The following is a 14798-nucleotide window of genomic DNA, read 5'->3' on the forward strand; positions in this document are numbered from 1 at the left end:
AGCAGCTGCTGGGGAGAGCGCTTGGTGTGAGCAGTGATCATATTCGCTGTTGACTGAAGATGCCCTGTGGTTGTACTGTAGCCACTGACCATCTTGGACAAGTCTGGGAACTGTATCTGTTTTGGGCGTGTGGGTATCAGGCACAGCTCACAGCACTTTCATGAGCTGAGCACAATGCAACCTGATCCTGAAGCCAGGGGATTTCTCTTATTGCTCTTCCCTAGGTTTGACTATTTCAGTTCACCTGGCTTCAGTTTACTCTTGAGGATGACACAGCCATGAAGAAGGCTGTGGTAAACAACAACACACAGCCTGATGTTATTCGTTGAAATCACAGTTGTTAAATTTCTTGTCACCATGTTTGCACATGTACACACAGAAAATACTGTGAATGTTCTTCACTTCATCTTTAAAAGGTGCCTAAAGATGCAGGCAGGTAGATGACAGAACCTTCATCTACATGAATGACAGGCAGGTGGGGAAGAGCTTTTCAAAGCCCCAACATGTTTATTCTCTTCTCTCCCTCATTTAACTCTCCCGTGCCAGTGTACAGGACAGAGGGATAATTTTCACTGAAAAATCCAACAATAAAGATGTCAGATGAGACATTTCAGTCCTCAGTAAAACCCCTTCAACAGCTAGTTTGTCAAGCAAGAAGAGAACATTGCACTGGGCAGGTTGCTTGGTATTTGGGTTGGAACCTGATCTTCTTCTCTGGTCAGTAAATAAGTTGGATGCCAAAGACAGTCAGAGATGCAAGAGAACCCAACCCAAGTTAAGGATTTTTCTTGCAAACAATAGAAGTCAGTGTCCTAAATGATACTACTAATGATTTAATGCTTTGAACGTATACCAAGCTAGGAATGTATTAGGTAGGTCAGTATGATCTTCTGCATATGCTTCAGTGCTTTGAAGTGCCCTATTACTAATTAACTGCAGTAGAAACAGATGATAGAGAATCCAGGTGAGTGAAGATTTTCAACTCTTTCTCTACAGAGAAAACTGATGGGATTAGAATCTGGGGAACCAGGGTGAAGTAATCTGTGCTGTGTCTGAACCTAGGGGCCTCGGTGCTCACTCTCTATCCGACTGCATTCCTCAGTGGTACCCCAGCTGACATCAAGAAGCCTCCTCCCTCTTTTCCTTCCCTAAACTCTCAATCCCACATAGCATGGCACTGGCTAGAATGGCGACTGTTGCAGGGTCTGGCTAATTCCCCTCCAGTGCCATCACAAAATATGCTGCCCTGTTGGTACCTCTTGGTGCTCAGGGTTTTTACTTTCCCACTACAACCCAGTGCACAAAACTAGCCTGTTTCCTGTGAAAAGCTGTAGGACCTAATCCCCAAAGCATTAAAAGGTGTGCAGTCAAGCCAGTGGTCCCAGTCGTACACCTGATTTTCATGCATGATAGATAATCATTTGTATATCTATCATAGTCCTGAACGTGCAAATTAGGGGTACCATTTGTGCTCTTGCATTCCTCTTAACTTATTGATTACATGCCAATCAATTGGAGTCATATGCAAAATTAAAATAGGGCTTAATCCGTTTTTTTATGGATCTTATTCCCAGTTATTCTGCTACAAGAATCCTGATCTTCCTGTGACCCAACTGTCTCACCAGTGACGAAGAAAGTTCTGCCTCATCATAGTCTATGGTGGTAACCTGCCAAAAAGCTGAGACTTTCAAAGTCACACAGACCTGCCTATCTGCAGTCAAAATTGAAAGGAGCCACCAGGAAGACAATCACCTAAAATCAGCAGCAACAGCATGGAAAGTAAGTTCATCTTGTTATCAGTTTTAAAAGCCAAATGTTAAGAAATTGATGCAGAGAATAATTTACTCCTAAACTTAAAGTAGAATATAAATATAACCCATAAATTCTTACACTTATATATATGTTTTTTCTTTTTTTTTTTCCTTTTTGCAACTTGGATCACCTTTGAGCCAAACACATGCAAACTCTAAACAATCTGACCTGAGTAGGTAAACCAGTTACAATTATGGTAACGTTACATTAGAGACTGAAAGGGAAAGGCCAAAGAGCATGACAGTCTGGAATAACAGGGCTTGGGTAAGTTGACAGTGTTGAGTGAGTGTAAGATAGTAGCAACAAAACATTTTGAAGAACATGGATTCAAACCCAAGACTTCTGCCTGTATACATGCAAAGTAGTAGAGGTGTTTAACTGTTAGAAGGGGTAATTTTAATAAATTAGCCATGCTTTGAGACAAGAGGGGTGATTTAGGGAAAAAAATAGGCTAAATGAAAAGAACTTTGAAGTCTTATGTCTTGTAGCACTGGAAATACTAAGCAGTACTGCAGAGATACAATACACTGAGGGGTCTGTACAACAAGTTTTGGCATGACAGAGACCTGTTGGCTTTACCCAGACATAGCACAGCAGGAAGGAAACACACCATACTGATAGTACTGAGACACTTGGGCAAAAGCAAAATACTGAGACTGGACACTGAGCTCCTTTTGTATGGAAATGCTGTTACTGCACACTGGGCATCCAGTACCATACCCTGTGTGAATAGCTGTGACCTCTGACAGGTGAGCTGCAGGACCTCTTAGTCATCAGTGGGCTACGAGGAGGTTTACCCATAACAAATAGCTCTCTCTTTAAATTAGCCTGGAAAAACCACAAAAACTGTGTCAAGTGAGAGTTTAGGAAGGAAGCATCTGGGGAGGGGGTTTGTTGCTTCATTCATACATGCAAACTGGACATGCTTTTCTCAACAACAAAAAACAGCTGTGCTATAGCTGCCAACAGTGGTACTGTAAGTATCTGATACTTTCATTGTTGCCACCACCTTCTTTTTTTCTTTTGGTGTTTTTGAAGGTTTTGATGCTTTGGCACACGTCCTCACAGGTTCCAGGGGAAAGACTGATGACACACAGTGTAAAGCAGTTGCAGCAAGAACAGTCATTGCAAGTCTGCCCACTGAAGTAGCTCAGTTAATGCAGAAAAACTCAACAGCACAGAGCAGAAATACTTTCTTAGAAATACCAATGACAAACAATCTAATTCCTTGCTGTTAAATAGAACATGGACCTTACATTTGCATATAGAAAGCAAGTAAATACTTGATGGAAAGTACTTCAGCTAACATTTTGTTAACATCACTATAAATCAGCCAAGTATTTGTCAGAGTTCAGCTTTTTAGGGGTGTGTGTGCAGCAAATGTGAATTCTTGGGGCAGGGGTGAGTTGGAGGAAGTGTGAGTGGATTGCTGACATTGGAAACCTTTTCTTTGGTATTTGTGACTCTCTGGCAGTAGAATGTGGCATGACAGAACAACCCCCCTTTGGGGCTGAGAGAGTAACTAATGAGGAAAAAAAAAAAGATGCCAAGAAGGCAGGAAAACATCAGCACTTCTCCATGGGAAGTGTCTTCAGAGTTCTTCCTGTGGAGGACAAATCTCTCCCACCAACATGGAGCACACTCCACATGCTGTTATTTCATGTTAGTAAAGGAAACAAGAAATCTAGAAAGGATCAAACTGGGTGTTAGCCTTGCAGCCATTTAGTGTACAACGCTCCACACTCGAGAGGTGCAGTTACCTTTAATGTTGGTGAGTCTGTCTCCTGCTGATGTGAGGGTTTAGAAGGGAGAGGAGGTGAAAGGAAAGCAGTAGATGGGGAGGTTGTAGGAACAGAGTGAGGAGTTGTTGCCTTAGCAGAGTGAAATGGAAAGAAATTAGAAATGAGATGGAAAAGAGGATCAGAGTCTCATGATGTTCCTGCAGAAAGTAGAGCTGGCTTAATTGTTTAAGAACAATGAGAAGTACTTGTGGTATAAAACCAGCTGTGAAGGACATAAAATGCCCAATAAGGAGTCATGTAACTAACCTGGACAGGTTAACCTGAACAGTCAGAAACATGATGCTGATTTTATTGTCAGTCTGTCTGCTCCTCTGGAAGAAAATTCTGTCCTTGGAAAGCAAAACTCAGAAATCAAAAATACAAGTTGCTATTTGAGGCAGTGGATTTCACCTCTATTATTCTGCTTTTCTCCTGTGTTTTTCAGGTCAAGTAAGGGTAGAAGGAGCCTGCAAAGTCCTTCTAATTAATTAGTTTTACATTTGGCCTAAAAGATATTTTCCTCAGTATCCAATTTACACGTTTGCATGTGCCAGCCAAAGCCACTGCCTGAGCAGCCTGTCGAAATAAATGCTGGACAGAACAGTATCTGCCCTAGAACTGCCTAGAAGCCACACAAACGCTGTAGGAATAGCACAGCACTTAGAGGCTGGGGCACATTTGGGATAGTTCAGTGTTACGTTGTCCCAAAGAGGAACTGTGAGGAGCACTTGTGTAGCTGCCAAACATAATCCGATCTGTTATTATTAGTCACATTCTCCTAATGGAGTCTGCTATAAATGTATCAGCTGGTGATGTGACATGTGTGAAGTACAAACCCCCCGAGGCTCTGGGGGAGACACATCCCTCCCTCTGAAGGCTTCTGATAGCTTTTGCTTGCTGGGGCCTCTGGCTCAAAGGGCAGCATCTAATGGGCCAGTGGTGGAAATAGTTCACTGTTTCTTTGCATCAGAAGCTGGATGGCAGCTACCAGGGACAGAAGGGAAAGGACCAGCAGCACTGATACACCACAGAACTCAGAACGGTGCCTACACCTGCTTCTGAGAAGGGATTTATCCCCTAACACTGGGGGTTTTTGTCCAGTGCAATACGCTAAAGCTGTGCCTGTGCACAATACAAATGTGTAAACACAGGAAAAGGTAGAGGATAATTATACTGAATTAGCCATCTGAACACAGAAACCAGGTTTTCCAGAAATTAAAATACCTTATTGATACTCAGTGAAGTGTATCCTTCACATACCATGGAGTCTCCTCCACTTGCTACTGGGGATTCTAAATTGTCACATTCCAGATCTTCCTCTATATAAAGTCTTGGCAGTTCTGTTGTGTCTTGTGCTCCTCTGCAGAACTCCAGTTCTTGAAGCTCTGACTGATCCCCTACATCACCTGACAGATCTACAGTGCAGATTTCCTCTTCATTTTCAGTGGTTGCAGCTGGTGCTCCGGAGACTGAGCCACCTTCGTGTGGCAAAGGGATGTTAGAGATGGAGCCAACACATTCACCTTCTCCTGCAGTCTCTGACACGTCTCCAGGTACTTTGATAACTGAAGAGCCAAGGGTGCCTCTCAAGCCTTTGTCTTTTCCCAGTTTGGAATTGCTGCTGGCATGCTTACATGCTATGTCACAAGATGAACTGGCTGAAGGTGAGACAGAGGTAGGTACAAGAAAGGGCAGAGGAAGAGCCATAGGAGAGCTGAGAGACACCTCTGTGTTTGGAAAAAGGTGATCAGCTGTGACTCGGTGAACGCTATTACCCGGGGAGAGTGCTACAGGTTGGGATGTCATTAATGCCAAGGAATTGAGTTCTTCTAAGTCACAAAGAAACCTGTCTGTAAGTGGTGGAGGAGGTAAGATGCACGTGCTTGAAGGTGAAAAACCAGCAGTCCTTGAGAAACAGTCACTACTGGCAGACCGAGGAATCTTTCGATCAATGTGGGACCAAGAGGAGGAAAGGTGTCTGGAAAGTGGGGACTGTGCTGGGGAAGGCAACTTCAAAAATAAGAAAAACAGGGGGATTTAAATAAATAAATAAGCATGGCAAGTAGGATATGAGTAGACTGGAAAACAAAAATGTCTGTGCCATCATCTGGGTCACAGGGTATCGTTTCAGTAAGCACGGGTGTCTGAAATCATTACTACATGAATCAGAACGGCAGGAGAGACACGTGAAAAATGAAACACTATCAGGTTCTGGCTTGAGGCTTAAATGTCAAACATTGAGACAGATCTGAATCATTACATTCATGAGGGCAACCTGCATCTGATCTGCTGAAGTTATGTTACTTATGGCGCTCTGTTAGTGACCTGTCACAGGTCATTAAATCATACAATTAATACTAATGTAACTTTCCCCAAACCACTGCTGTTACTTTGAGAACAGCATTTGTAAAAGTACACTTCAGGTGCCATTAAGTATTTCTTTAAAACAGCTGAGGTGCTTTCTAATTATCTTAACATTACTATCTCTACTTAGTACTCCTGTGGACGTGCTTAAGAAACATCTTTAACACATGGCATACTTTTATTAAGGCAAAGGCAGCTACAGAATGCATTTTTTTTCCTCAAAAGTAATCCTATTAATTCGAAATAACACCAACATTTGTGAGAGGCACATTCAATTCTAATTGAATGCAGGCAGTCAACAATGCTTTTGCAAACAGTGGCAGCGCAGCACAGAGCAGTGTGTTCTGAGTACCATGACATATCATTGATTGAAGTATCCTTCTTGTAAAAAGGAACGTCCTTGTGTAAGAATGAGAGACTGGTGAGTCATACGTACACAGCATCAGTAGATATCCATTGCTTCAGTAAATACTGAAAATGCATTTTTGTTACTATTAATCCTCAAAATTAAAGATGAAAAATATTTTGATCTCATTGTTAGAATTATCTAGAGTAATTAGGTTTATCTGGACTACTTTAGACTTTAAGTATCACTCTGTAACAGGAAAGTAACTTCAAAAGCCTAAATTAATGTCACACAATAGGAAGGTTCATTTACTTACCTTCTGCTTGAGTTTTCTGGAGGGAAATAGCTTTATTTTATAGTTAGACAAACCTTTGCTACAGACTGAAACAATGCCATCTGCTAAAACAAAGCTAGGCTGTTACAATCAATAGTCAATCTCTTTCCCTCACCTTTCCTCTTGAACAAGGGTGCCTAACCCATGGTTTTAAAGCCAAAAGTATTGCTGAGGAGCCAAGCCCATTTTTAGTTTCCTGTGACTACTGGCTGCACTAGAGCAAAAGATACAGGTAGCCCAGGCCAAGTGAAGGGGAGCAAAGCTTGCTCCTGACTTGTATTGCTTATTCCTTTTTGTTGCCATTGGGCCATGGAAGTTTAGTGCAATTGCTCCAGCAACAGGGAGTGAGATACATACTGCAAAAGCCCAAAGGAATAGGGAAAGTGGTGTCTGTGACTGTGACAAACTCCAGAACACGTTCAGAACTGCTGAAGTCCTTCTAGGTAGTCAGGAATAAGGTGTCTTCTTATATATTTGCTATTTCTGAAGACAGTTGAATTAAGAAATGATGTCTGTTTAACAGTGTCAGTGAAGGGTCTTTTTTAGTTTATGTTTTTTAACTAACTTACAATAAAACCAGCTGGTTGCAGAACTGCTGCCCTATGTTACAAAGGTGGCTGCTTCACTTTCACTCCCTACAGACCTAATTTAAGAATAACCACCTTAATAGTGGCAAGAGAGTTTTGTAACATGAATGTAAATGCTCTGAAGCATCACCTATGCTTAGCAAGGGCCACTGGGGTTACACAAACAGCAGCTTTAGCTGCAGGAGGTCTAGAGAGAAGCCTGCTTCATAGGAGATGGAGAGAGAGGCATCTTGAAATACAGCTCCATAATACAGAGCACCTAAGTTGCCTCATACTCTTGACTCACCTTCAGGAACCTCTGGCTGCCTGTAATAATAAGGGGCTGCAGCTTATGAACACCTCTCTCTGCAGCTACAGAATTTGATGCTGCTCCAATTCAACAGTTGGATAGAGAGAGAGAGAGGAGCTAGTTTTCTGTTGTGACACATCCTGGAAAACCAACCAAGACCTGTTGCAGCAACTACTCAAACCCAGCTAATATTATTTAGTCCTAAGTGGTATTTCCAGTGGCCACTGTTGTCTATAAATGAGATCTTTTGGTAGCTGTCCCCAAAGCTGCAAGTAAATGTGGAACTTATCTCACAGCTGAAGCACCTCAATGAGCACCAGTAGGCAAGTATAATAAAGTAGAAAAGGGGGGAAACAGCTGAAACAAAGATTAAATAGCTGGATAAGTTTATAATTACACATAAAACCCACTGCCCATACAGAAAAGAGACACCAAAGATAATGAGGAAGATTTAAGGTTCCATCCTGAGTATTCAAAGTAATCACTAATACATTAGTACTAATGAGAAATGCTTGCAGAGACTTTCTTGGTTTCTATCACTGCCAGAGAGGTTCTGTTCCCTGGACAGACTGTGAAATCTCATGACCAAATGATAAATCACAACACAGGAATCCTTTTGCAACATCAGGTAGAGGTGTGGTGGTTATGCAGACTAGGAAGGAAAAGATTTCAGAACCTACAACAGGCATCTGATGTGAAAAATCACAACTATGAAGGCCTGAATCCAAGCTCGATGACAATGTGATGACCTCTGGCTCACAACTAAATGAAACACCACTGTCACTGTCCTCTGACTGGTCCAGAGAAGCTCTGTAGTACCATCACTTCTAGTGTGTGAATGGCCAAAGGAGGAAGGTCATAGCACAGAACCATTAGCTGTTCCCCTTTACTTTGCACAGAACTGGTCTTGGTGAGCTGTGTCCCCACACAAACTGCCCTCTTGCTCTCTGCATGCTTATAGACCCACAGACTTTTCATACATCTGTGTCATGGGAATGTCTTCACACTCCACTATGGAACACCTGCTAGATGTATCCTTAATGCTCAAATTCTGTCTAAAAATCTCAAATAAATTTGGTCTGCTTGATTTTTCTTCCCAAATTTTGCCTGGCCCTAATCCCAGTAGTTTAGTAGCTAATAAAGAGCAAAAACCCTAGCCAGAATGTAAGACATACTCTCAGCTATTAAAACACAAGTTAGTAATGCAATTCTAAATATGCAGGAAAGAAAACGTAGTGTAGTTAATGCATAAACTATGTATGATCTTAAAAATAATTGTAAGTCCTTCTAACCCCACTCTGGGGATGATGGGAAAGGAAAAAAATAAATCCTTACCTTAGCTGAACTTAACTGGTGTATTCTGTCACTAGAATAGCTTTGGGGTATTGGAGGATCAGGGTAGTCATCAAGACTTTTTGAAGCATTCCTTTTGATGACTTCTACGTAGGAAACAGGGAAGATGCCTTGTCTGTTGGTTCCTGGTATTTTACCTTCGTACCAGTTTTGATCAACTCTCTTAAGAAGAATTACTCTGTCTCCCTGAAATGCATCACGAGCATGAGTTAGGAGATACATTGTGAGTTAATTACTTTAAGAGCAGATATTACTTTAGCACACAGTGTTATTTCCCTGCAGTGCTGTTTTTCATCAGTTTTGAGCATTGTCCCCATTTTCACATTTCTCCCTTTATTTACAGAATCACAGAACTCTAGGGCTTGGAAGGGACCTCAAGAGATCATTGAGTCCAACCCCCTGCCAAAGCAGGTTCCCAGGGACAGAACACACAGGTGATATTACAGTTATTCACAATAACTGCTTTGCATACAACTACCACTCCAGCAAAATGGGAGGCTTATTACAGACTGTAAATGCTGTTCTTTGGTCAGAGGGGAATTTCATGTACTCTTCCACTCCTGGTTGGGGGGATTAGCATTTCAACTTTTCTTTGGAACACAACCTGTTTTAATTGTTGGCCAAACTAAAAGCTAACACCCTAACTGTAATACACATTAGTGACTGCCTCACTCAAAAGCCAGGAGTTCAAACAATGAAATCCATGCCAGTGCTATGCTATTGGTAAAACTGGTGTAATGGGAGGTAGAAAGTTAAAAAATGAGCTTATGGGAAAGATGAGAGAAAGAAGTGCCTTTCCTGGGCAGTGGTTTACTGGTTTTAGAGAGCTTAACAACTGCAGTGGAAAACACCAACCTTCTAAGCAAACTTTTTGTGAGCTGCCCCCTCCTCTGGTTTACATGATGTACTTTTAACAACATCCTTCCTTACCAGCTTTGTGTTTTCATGGCTTTCTGTAATTTTGTTTCTGTAGTTGATTTGTGGATACCCTAAAATTACCTTTAGTGGGATGGGATGGGATGGGATGGAATGAAAGAAAACCAGTGCAAGCTGACTTTTAAAAACAAACCAAAACTGGGCTGTCAAGATTCTGACCACCACAATAAGCACAAAAGAGAATTTTAAAAATAAAGAAATCATCAAACTGCCCCAAAGTTTTGTATGCAGAGTGTGCTCAAGTATTTATAGATTAATTTAGTAGACATGTTTGGTAAAGATAGTACTAAACTGTACCTTTCTAAGCGATAACTCCACATTTGTGTCTGCACTGAAATTGTATTTGGCAATAGCTTCTCCAATCTCTCCAATCTGTGCAGGGGGAGGTGGCCTGGCAGGCTGTGCTTTTTCTGGGGGAGAAAGTTTCTAAGGAAAAAGAAAAAATACCCACAAGTTTTCATCATCCCCATGCAGTTTATGAGCCTATTACCCAAACTAATCCAAGGAATGAACAGAGAGAACAAACCTCGACATAAGAAATTGGGAATATTCCGACTCTTCCATGGTGCTCACCCTCATACCAGTTTTGATCGATTTTCCTGAGGATATAGACAGTATCTCCTTTCTTAAAGGACAGCTCTCTGCAACAAAGGTATTTAGAACAGACAATTACACTTTACATTTAACTCCTCTGCCTGGTTTGTGAGATCTGTACAGTTTGGAGCTCAAAGAGAACGCAGCAACTAAACAAAGTGTCACAGCTCTGGTGCATTTACCAGCAGATTAGACCAGGTACAATGAAATGATTCCCATTTATGAATCCTGGGAAGAATCTGTATGTTATACAGGCCTATGATTCCAAGGAAATATTGCTAGTTACTACCACAGCATGCATAGGGGCTGCATGCAAGCATGAAGTTTTAGATGTTTAAGGTGCTGCTTTCGTGACAGGCATCTGAGGGGTATCTGTTATTTATGAATATCAGCAGGGGAAATTATAGAATATATCCCACGTCTCCAGGGCCTTTTTGCAGCAGCACAGCTTGGCGTGCTTCTGCTCTATGCATTTTTCTTTCAAGACAGCTGTTCAGAAGCATGAAGAATGCAGGATTATGTTCTCAACATTTCTGTTACTCAGACCCTGTGACATGCTTAATGTTGCATTCCAGAAAAGAGAATTACCCAAATTATTAAGGACATTTTTCAGATCCTGGCCTCTATCATCCATTTGATTTTCAAAAGCTAATCTGCTGTTCTGATAATTCAAGCTGAGAGTTTTCTACCAGACACAGCTAATGTAATTCAAGTGTCGGTGTTTGGCCATATCTGAAGGTAGTTTAGATGCTCTGGATCACCACAACAACAGCAGGAATGAGAGGCAGGCTCCCTACTTTGACTCCCCCACACCCTAAACCAGTGTTTCCCAATTTTGCCTCCTTCTGGACCACAGTGGTATGGGATGTGTCACATCCTGCAGAGAGCCTGTGTATATTAAGATGCTGCAGCATTATACAGAATTTGGATAAGCACACTATGAATTTTACTGTCACTCAGTATTTTAAAAGCACTGTAACTTGTGTAACCTAAATACAATTCACAACAAATGAAAAATGTTCTCTGGGTGACCCACATGACCCGTGCTCTAAAAGACAGAAGATGCAACTGCTATTCATGTGTTCAAAGAAATACAATGGAGAATATAATAATTAAAAGGCATTTTTATTACAAAATAACTTCTCACAGAGTTTGCTAACACAGAGACTCCTGGGACAGCAAGCAGTGTGCCAGGCTCCCATGGCATTTGCTGTTGAAACTGGCAGCTGCTACAAGTGGTAGGAAGAGTTTTCTTGAGTTATGAATGCGTAAATGAACAAAAGTCTAGTACTTACTTAGAAGTCTGAGCTTTAAAGTCATACACAGCTCGAGCTGGCAGTTTCTGAAAAACAGGCAGAGTGATTAATACATTCAGGTAGTACTAGTATGTGATAAACACGCTTTTGAAAAGCTGACCAAGACCCCCCCACCAAAAGGAATGTGTGCCTTACAGTGGTCCTTGCAGTAAAAGGCAACTAAACACATAACTTCCTTTAAGGCAGTTAGGTGTTTGGGACGTAGTGTTTTCAAAACAGAAACAGCAACTAAACTTTAATACAGGCTGCTTTGCAATTTTATGTTCAAGGGAACTACAGAAGTGAAGGTAACTAAATGATTTGCAGACAACTAGATCTTTTGGTACAAGAAGAGTTCCCGTGTTTAATACTCTCTTATACTTTAGATGCCTTTTCTGTTAAACTTCTCAAAAGAGCCTTTCCCCAGCCACATCAGCTGATCTTCCCTGTCCCAAATACCCACCCTGGTCAACTTTGACAGAGCTCTTCAGTGACTAGGAAACTTATGTCCATGTCTATTTAAACATAAACAGAAGGAGCAGCTTACTTTACAAAGCTTGATATCAATACATTCTTGAGGTGCCAATCTCCTTAATGAAAAAGGAGGATTCTGTCCCATGTAATGATGGTGATAAATAACTGTTCTGTTGGTCTGTATCATTACAGTCAGTGGCTTAAAACCATCACAAATCTTGACTCAGATCTACTAGCAATTTTCTGTATGGATATTGCTGCATTATCTGTTCTTGTTACATTACCTCTTTGTCTGTAGTTCCTCTCCTCTCCCTTGGAGTACATTGTCCCATGTCAGTGAAAGCAGAAGAATAGCTTCCAGGAGACTCCTGGTCTACTGAAAACAGAAATTATGTGAAACCATGGTAAACAAAACCATTCAAACCTGTGATGCTGCTTGGTTTCATTTAGGGGGGTGAAGAAGTATTGAAGTCTAGATTTTTTCCTTTAACAGAAAGAAAAGGACATGGTATGATGGCTAAGTGCACCTTTAGAGAAAACAAAGACACCTGACTCTCAAGCAAAGGCTGTTCTCTGATCCATAGCAGAGGGATATATGATGATAGAGGATCAAGAGAGCAAAATTCTGCCTCCCTGTAGCAAGGGATGCACACCAAGTGGAAGGTGTGACAGCGGTACCGGGACTTCATCGGGTTGCAAGGAACTGTTCTGGAATGCCAACAAGACAAGCACATGATGCCATGCACACACCGTGAGGAAGGCATGCTTCAATGAGCAAACAGCAAAGAGAAACTGTTGCCTCCTAAGTGATCTACGATGCATTCCTACTCTACCAGGTGGATGTGTTAGGCAGCACAAGGGAGTTCCAAAAGGATGTTATTTCTTAAAAATGACTCTTTTTTAAGAGATGGAGTACAAATTATTACTCACCAATCTATGTGGCAGCTTTTCTCTAAAGCCCAGTTTACCAGTGTTTATTACAGGATGGTGAATGCATCTTTTCATGTTTTAATAAAAATAAAAGCAAAAGCTTACACTCTTTATAGCTCTGCAAATTGCCAGTGTGAAATGAAACTGTAAGGGAATTATTTCAGCCTGGGGGATGACATGAACGGCCTCTACTTCTGAGGTTTATTAGTTCAGCCTCCCACTGCCACAGCGATACCTGATGCTGGAGACAGGACTGATGTCTGCCTTTGCCTTTGCTCACACAATCTGTCCTACCCAGCCCACACATTTCTAAAAAACTACAAATGGAAAAAAAAAATAAATATTAAAAGCATCTCATCCATTTTGTTGATGCCTTAGGAGAAGAACGTAAATGGTCCCCAGTGGGCTGCTGGCTAAGCCACAAAACCTTGAGACTATTGACAAATAATGTGGAGGCAAAAAAAATTAGGTAACTGTTATTTATGTAATTGGCTGCAAGCATGTCATCAGCAACATGTATATCACAATCCCAATCTGCAAAGCTTTGTGAATGGCATGTGTTTGGCATGTGTTTGTGAATAAGGATCTATGTACACTGCATAAACCTAAAGACATAATGTCTCCAAACACATCTATTATTTTTTTAATGGAAACTTGTGCAGCCAGAGAAGGACACAGGAGAAAAGGAGTGAAAACAGAAGCTTTAGAAAGAACAATCTTAGTTCTTTCTATACAGCTCCTTACGCAGTCAGTATTGGTAGTGTTCAGTGGTTTTTGCTGTGACCTTGAGTCTCTGTGTGGGTGGTGGGTGTAAGAGACACACACACAGGTCCATTAGAACACGAAGCTTCATTAGAAGGAGAGCTCAGCCATGACTGGTGCTGATAGAAGTCAGTGGTATACTCTGCTGTACTCATTCTCCACGCTACTTCAGTGAAATTAAAGCTGACAGAGTGTACCACTTCCCTTGTGCCAGGCTCCTTCATAGCTGCAGAAGCTATTAGGGATCCCTAATGTTTACTCCACACTCTGGATTTCCTTATTTTCAAGGGCCTGAAAATTCTCATTTAGCAACCGTGACCAGTGCAATTTCCTACAACTTCAGGCTGATTGTGAAGTACTGCCTGCCAGGATTAATCACAATCAGGCCTCAAGTACAACTTATTCAATTCTGCATTATCTAAGTGTTTTTTACCAGTTTCTCTGTTGTTAATGTCTGTTTTAACCAGTTTAGAGATGGTAATGGCTGAAATTCAGATTTCTTTTGAAAGAGGTATTGACTAGAGTGTTACTTGCAAAACTTACTTATAGAAAAAATGTGAGTAAAGATAAGTAAGATGGGTATGATTAAATAGCTCTAATGTCACTAGATTCTCAAGATGCTCTGTCATTGAGTACTGTAAGTCTAAGAAGCAAAACTCTGTATCACAGTAATGTTACCATTTAAAAAGAGAAATGAGTTACAGACTTGACTTGCTTAAGACATTAAATCCTCTGAGATATACCCCTGTGCGCTCCTGCTATGAATCTAGCTTGCTTCTTTTCATATTGCAAGGCTATGCTTTAAAAACACTTTAAGGTCAAGCAATGTTTTTTTTTGAGAAAAAGAGAAGCAGAGCAACGAACAACCCGAAGTAGTAACTTTAAAGCCAGATCGCTGCCAAGACAGACCTTAAAAAGTTATACTCACCCTGACGCTTTCA

The 14798-nt window shown here is 41.2% G+C and overlaps 1 protein-coding gene across 1 annotated transcript in view; it reads right to left on the reverse strand.

Moving 5' to 3' along the window:
- SORBS2 (sorbin and SH3 domain containing 2) overlaps window positions 1-14798 on the reverse strand; it is a gene marked incomplete at its 5' end in the record, with an annotated part of 69401 nt that overhangs the window by 5226 nt on the left and 49377 nt on the right. Inside the window, 5 exons of the mRNA XM_084266597.1 lie at window positions 8849-9052; window positions 10100-10228; window positions 10329-10443; window positions 11692-11738; window positions 12450-12538. Coding sequence (XP_084122723.1) covers window positions 8849-9052; window positions 10100-10228; window positions 10329-10443; window positions 11692-11738; window positions 12450-12538 — 584 coding nt within the window. The remainder of the gene's footprint in view (window positions 1-8848; window positions 9053-10099; window positions 10229-10328; window positions 10444-11691; window positions 11739-12449; window positions 12539-14798) is intronic.

This window comes from Gallinula chloropus (assembly GCF_964237585.1).
Source record: "Gallinula chloropus genome assembly, chromosome: 7".
In the NCBI taxonomy this organism is placed as follows: domain Eukaryota; kingdom Metazoa; phylum Chordata; class Aves; order Gruiformes; family Rallidae; genus Gallinula; species Gallinula chloropus.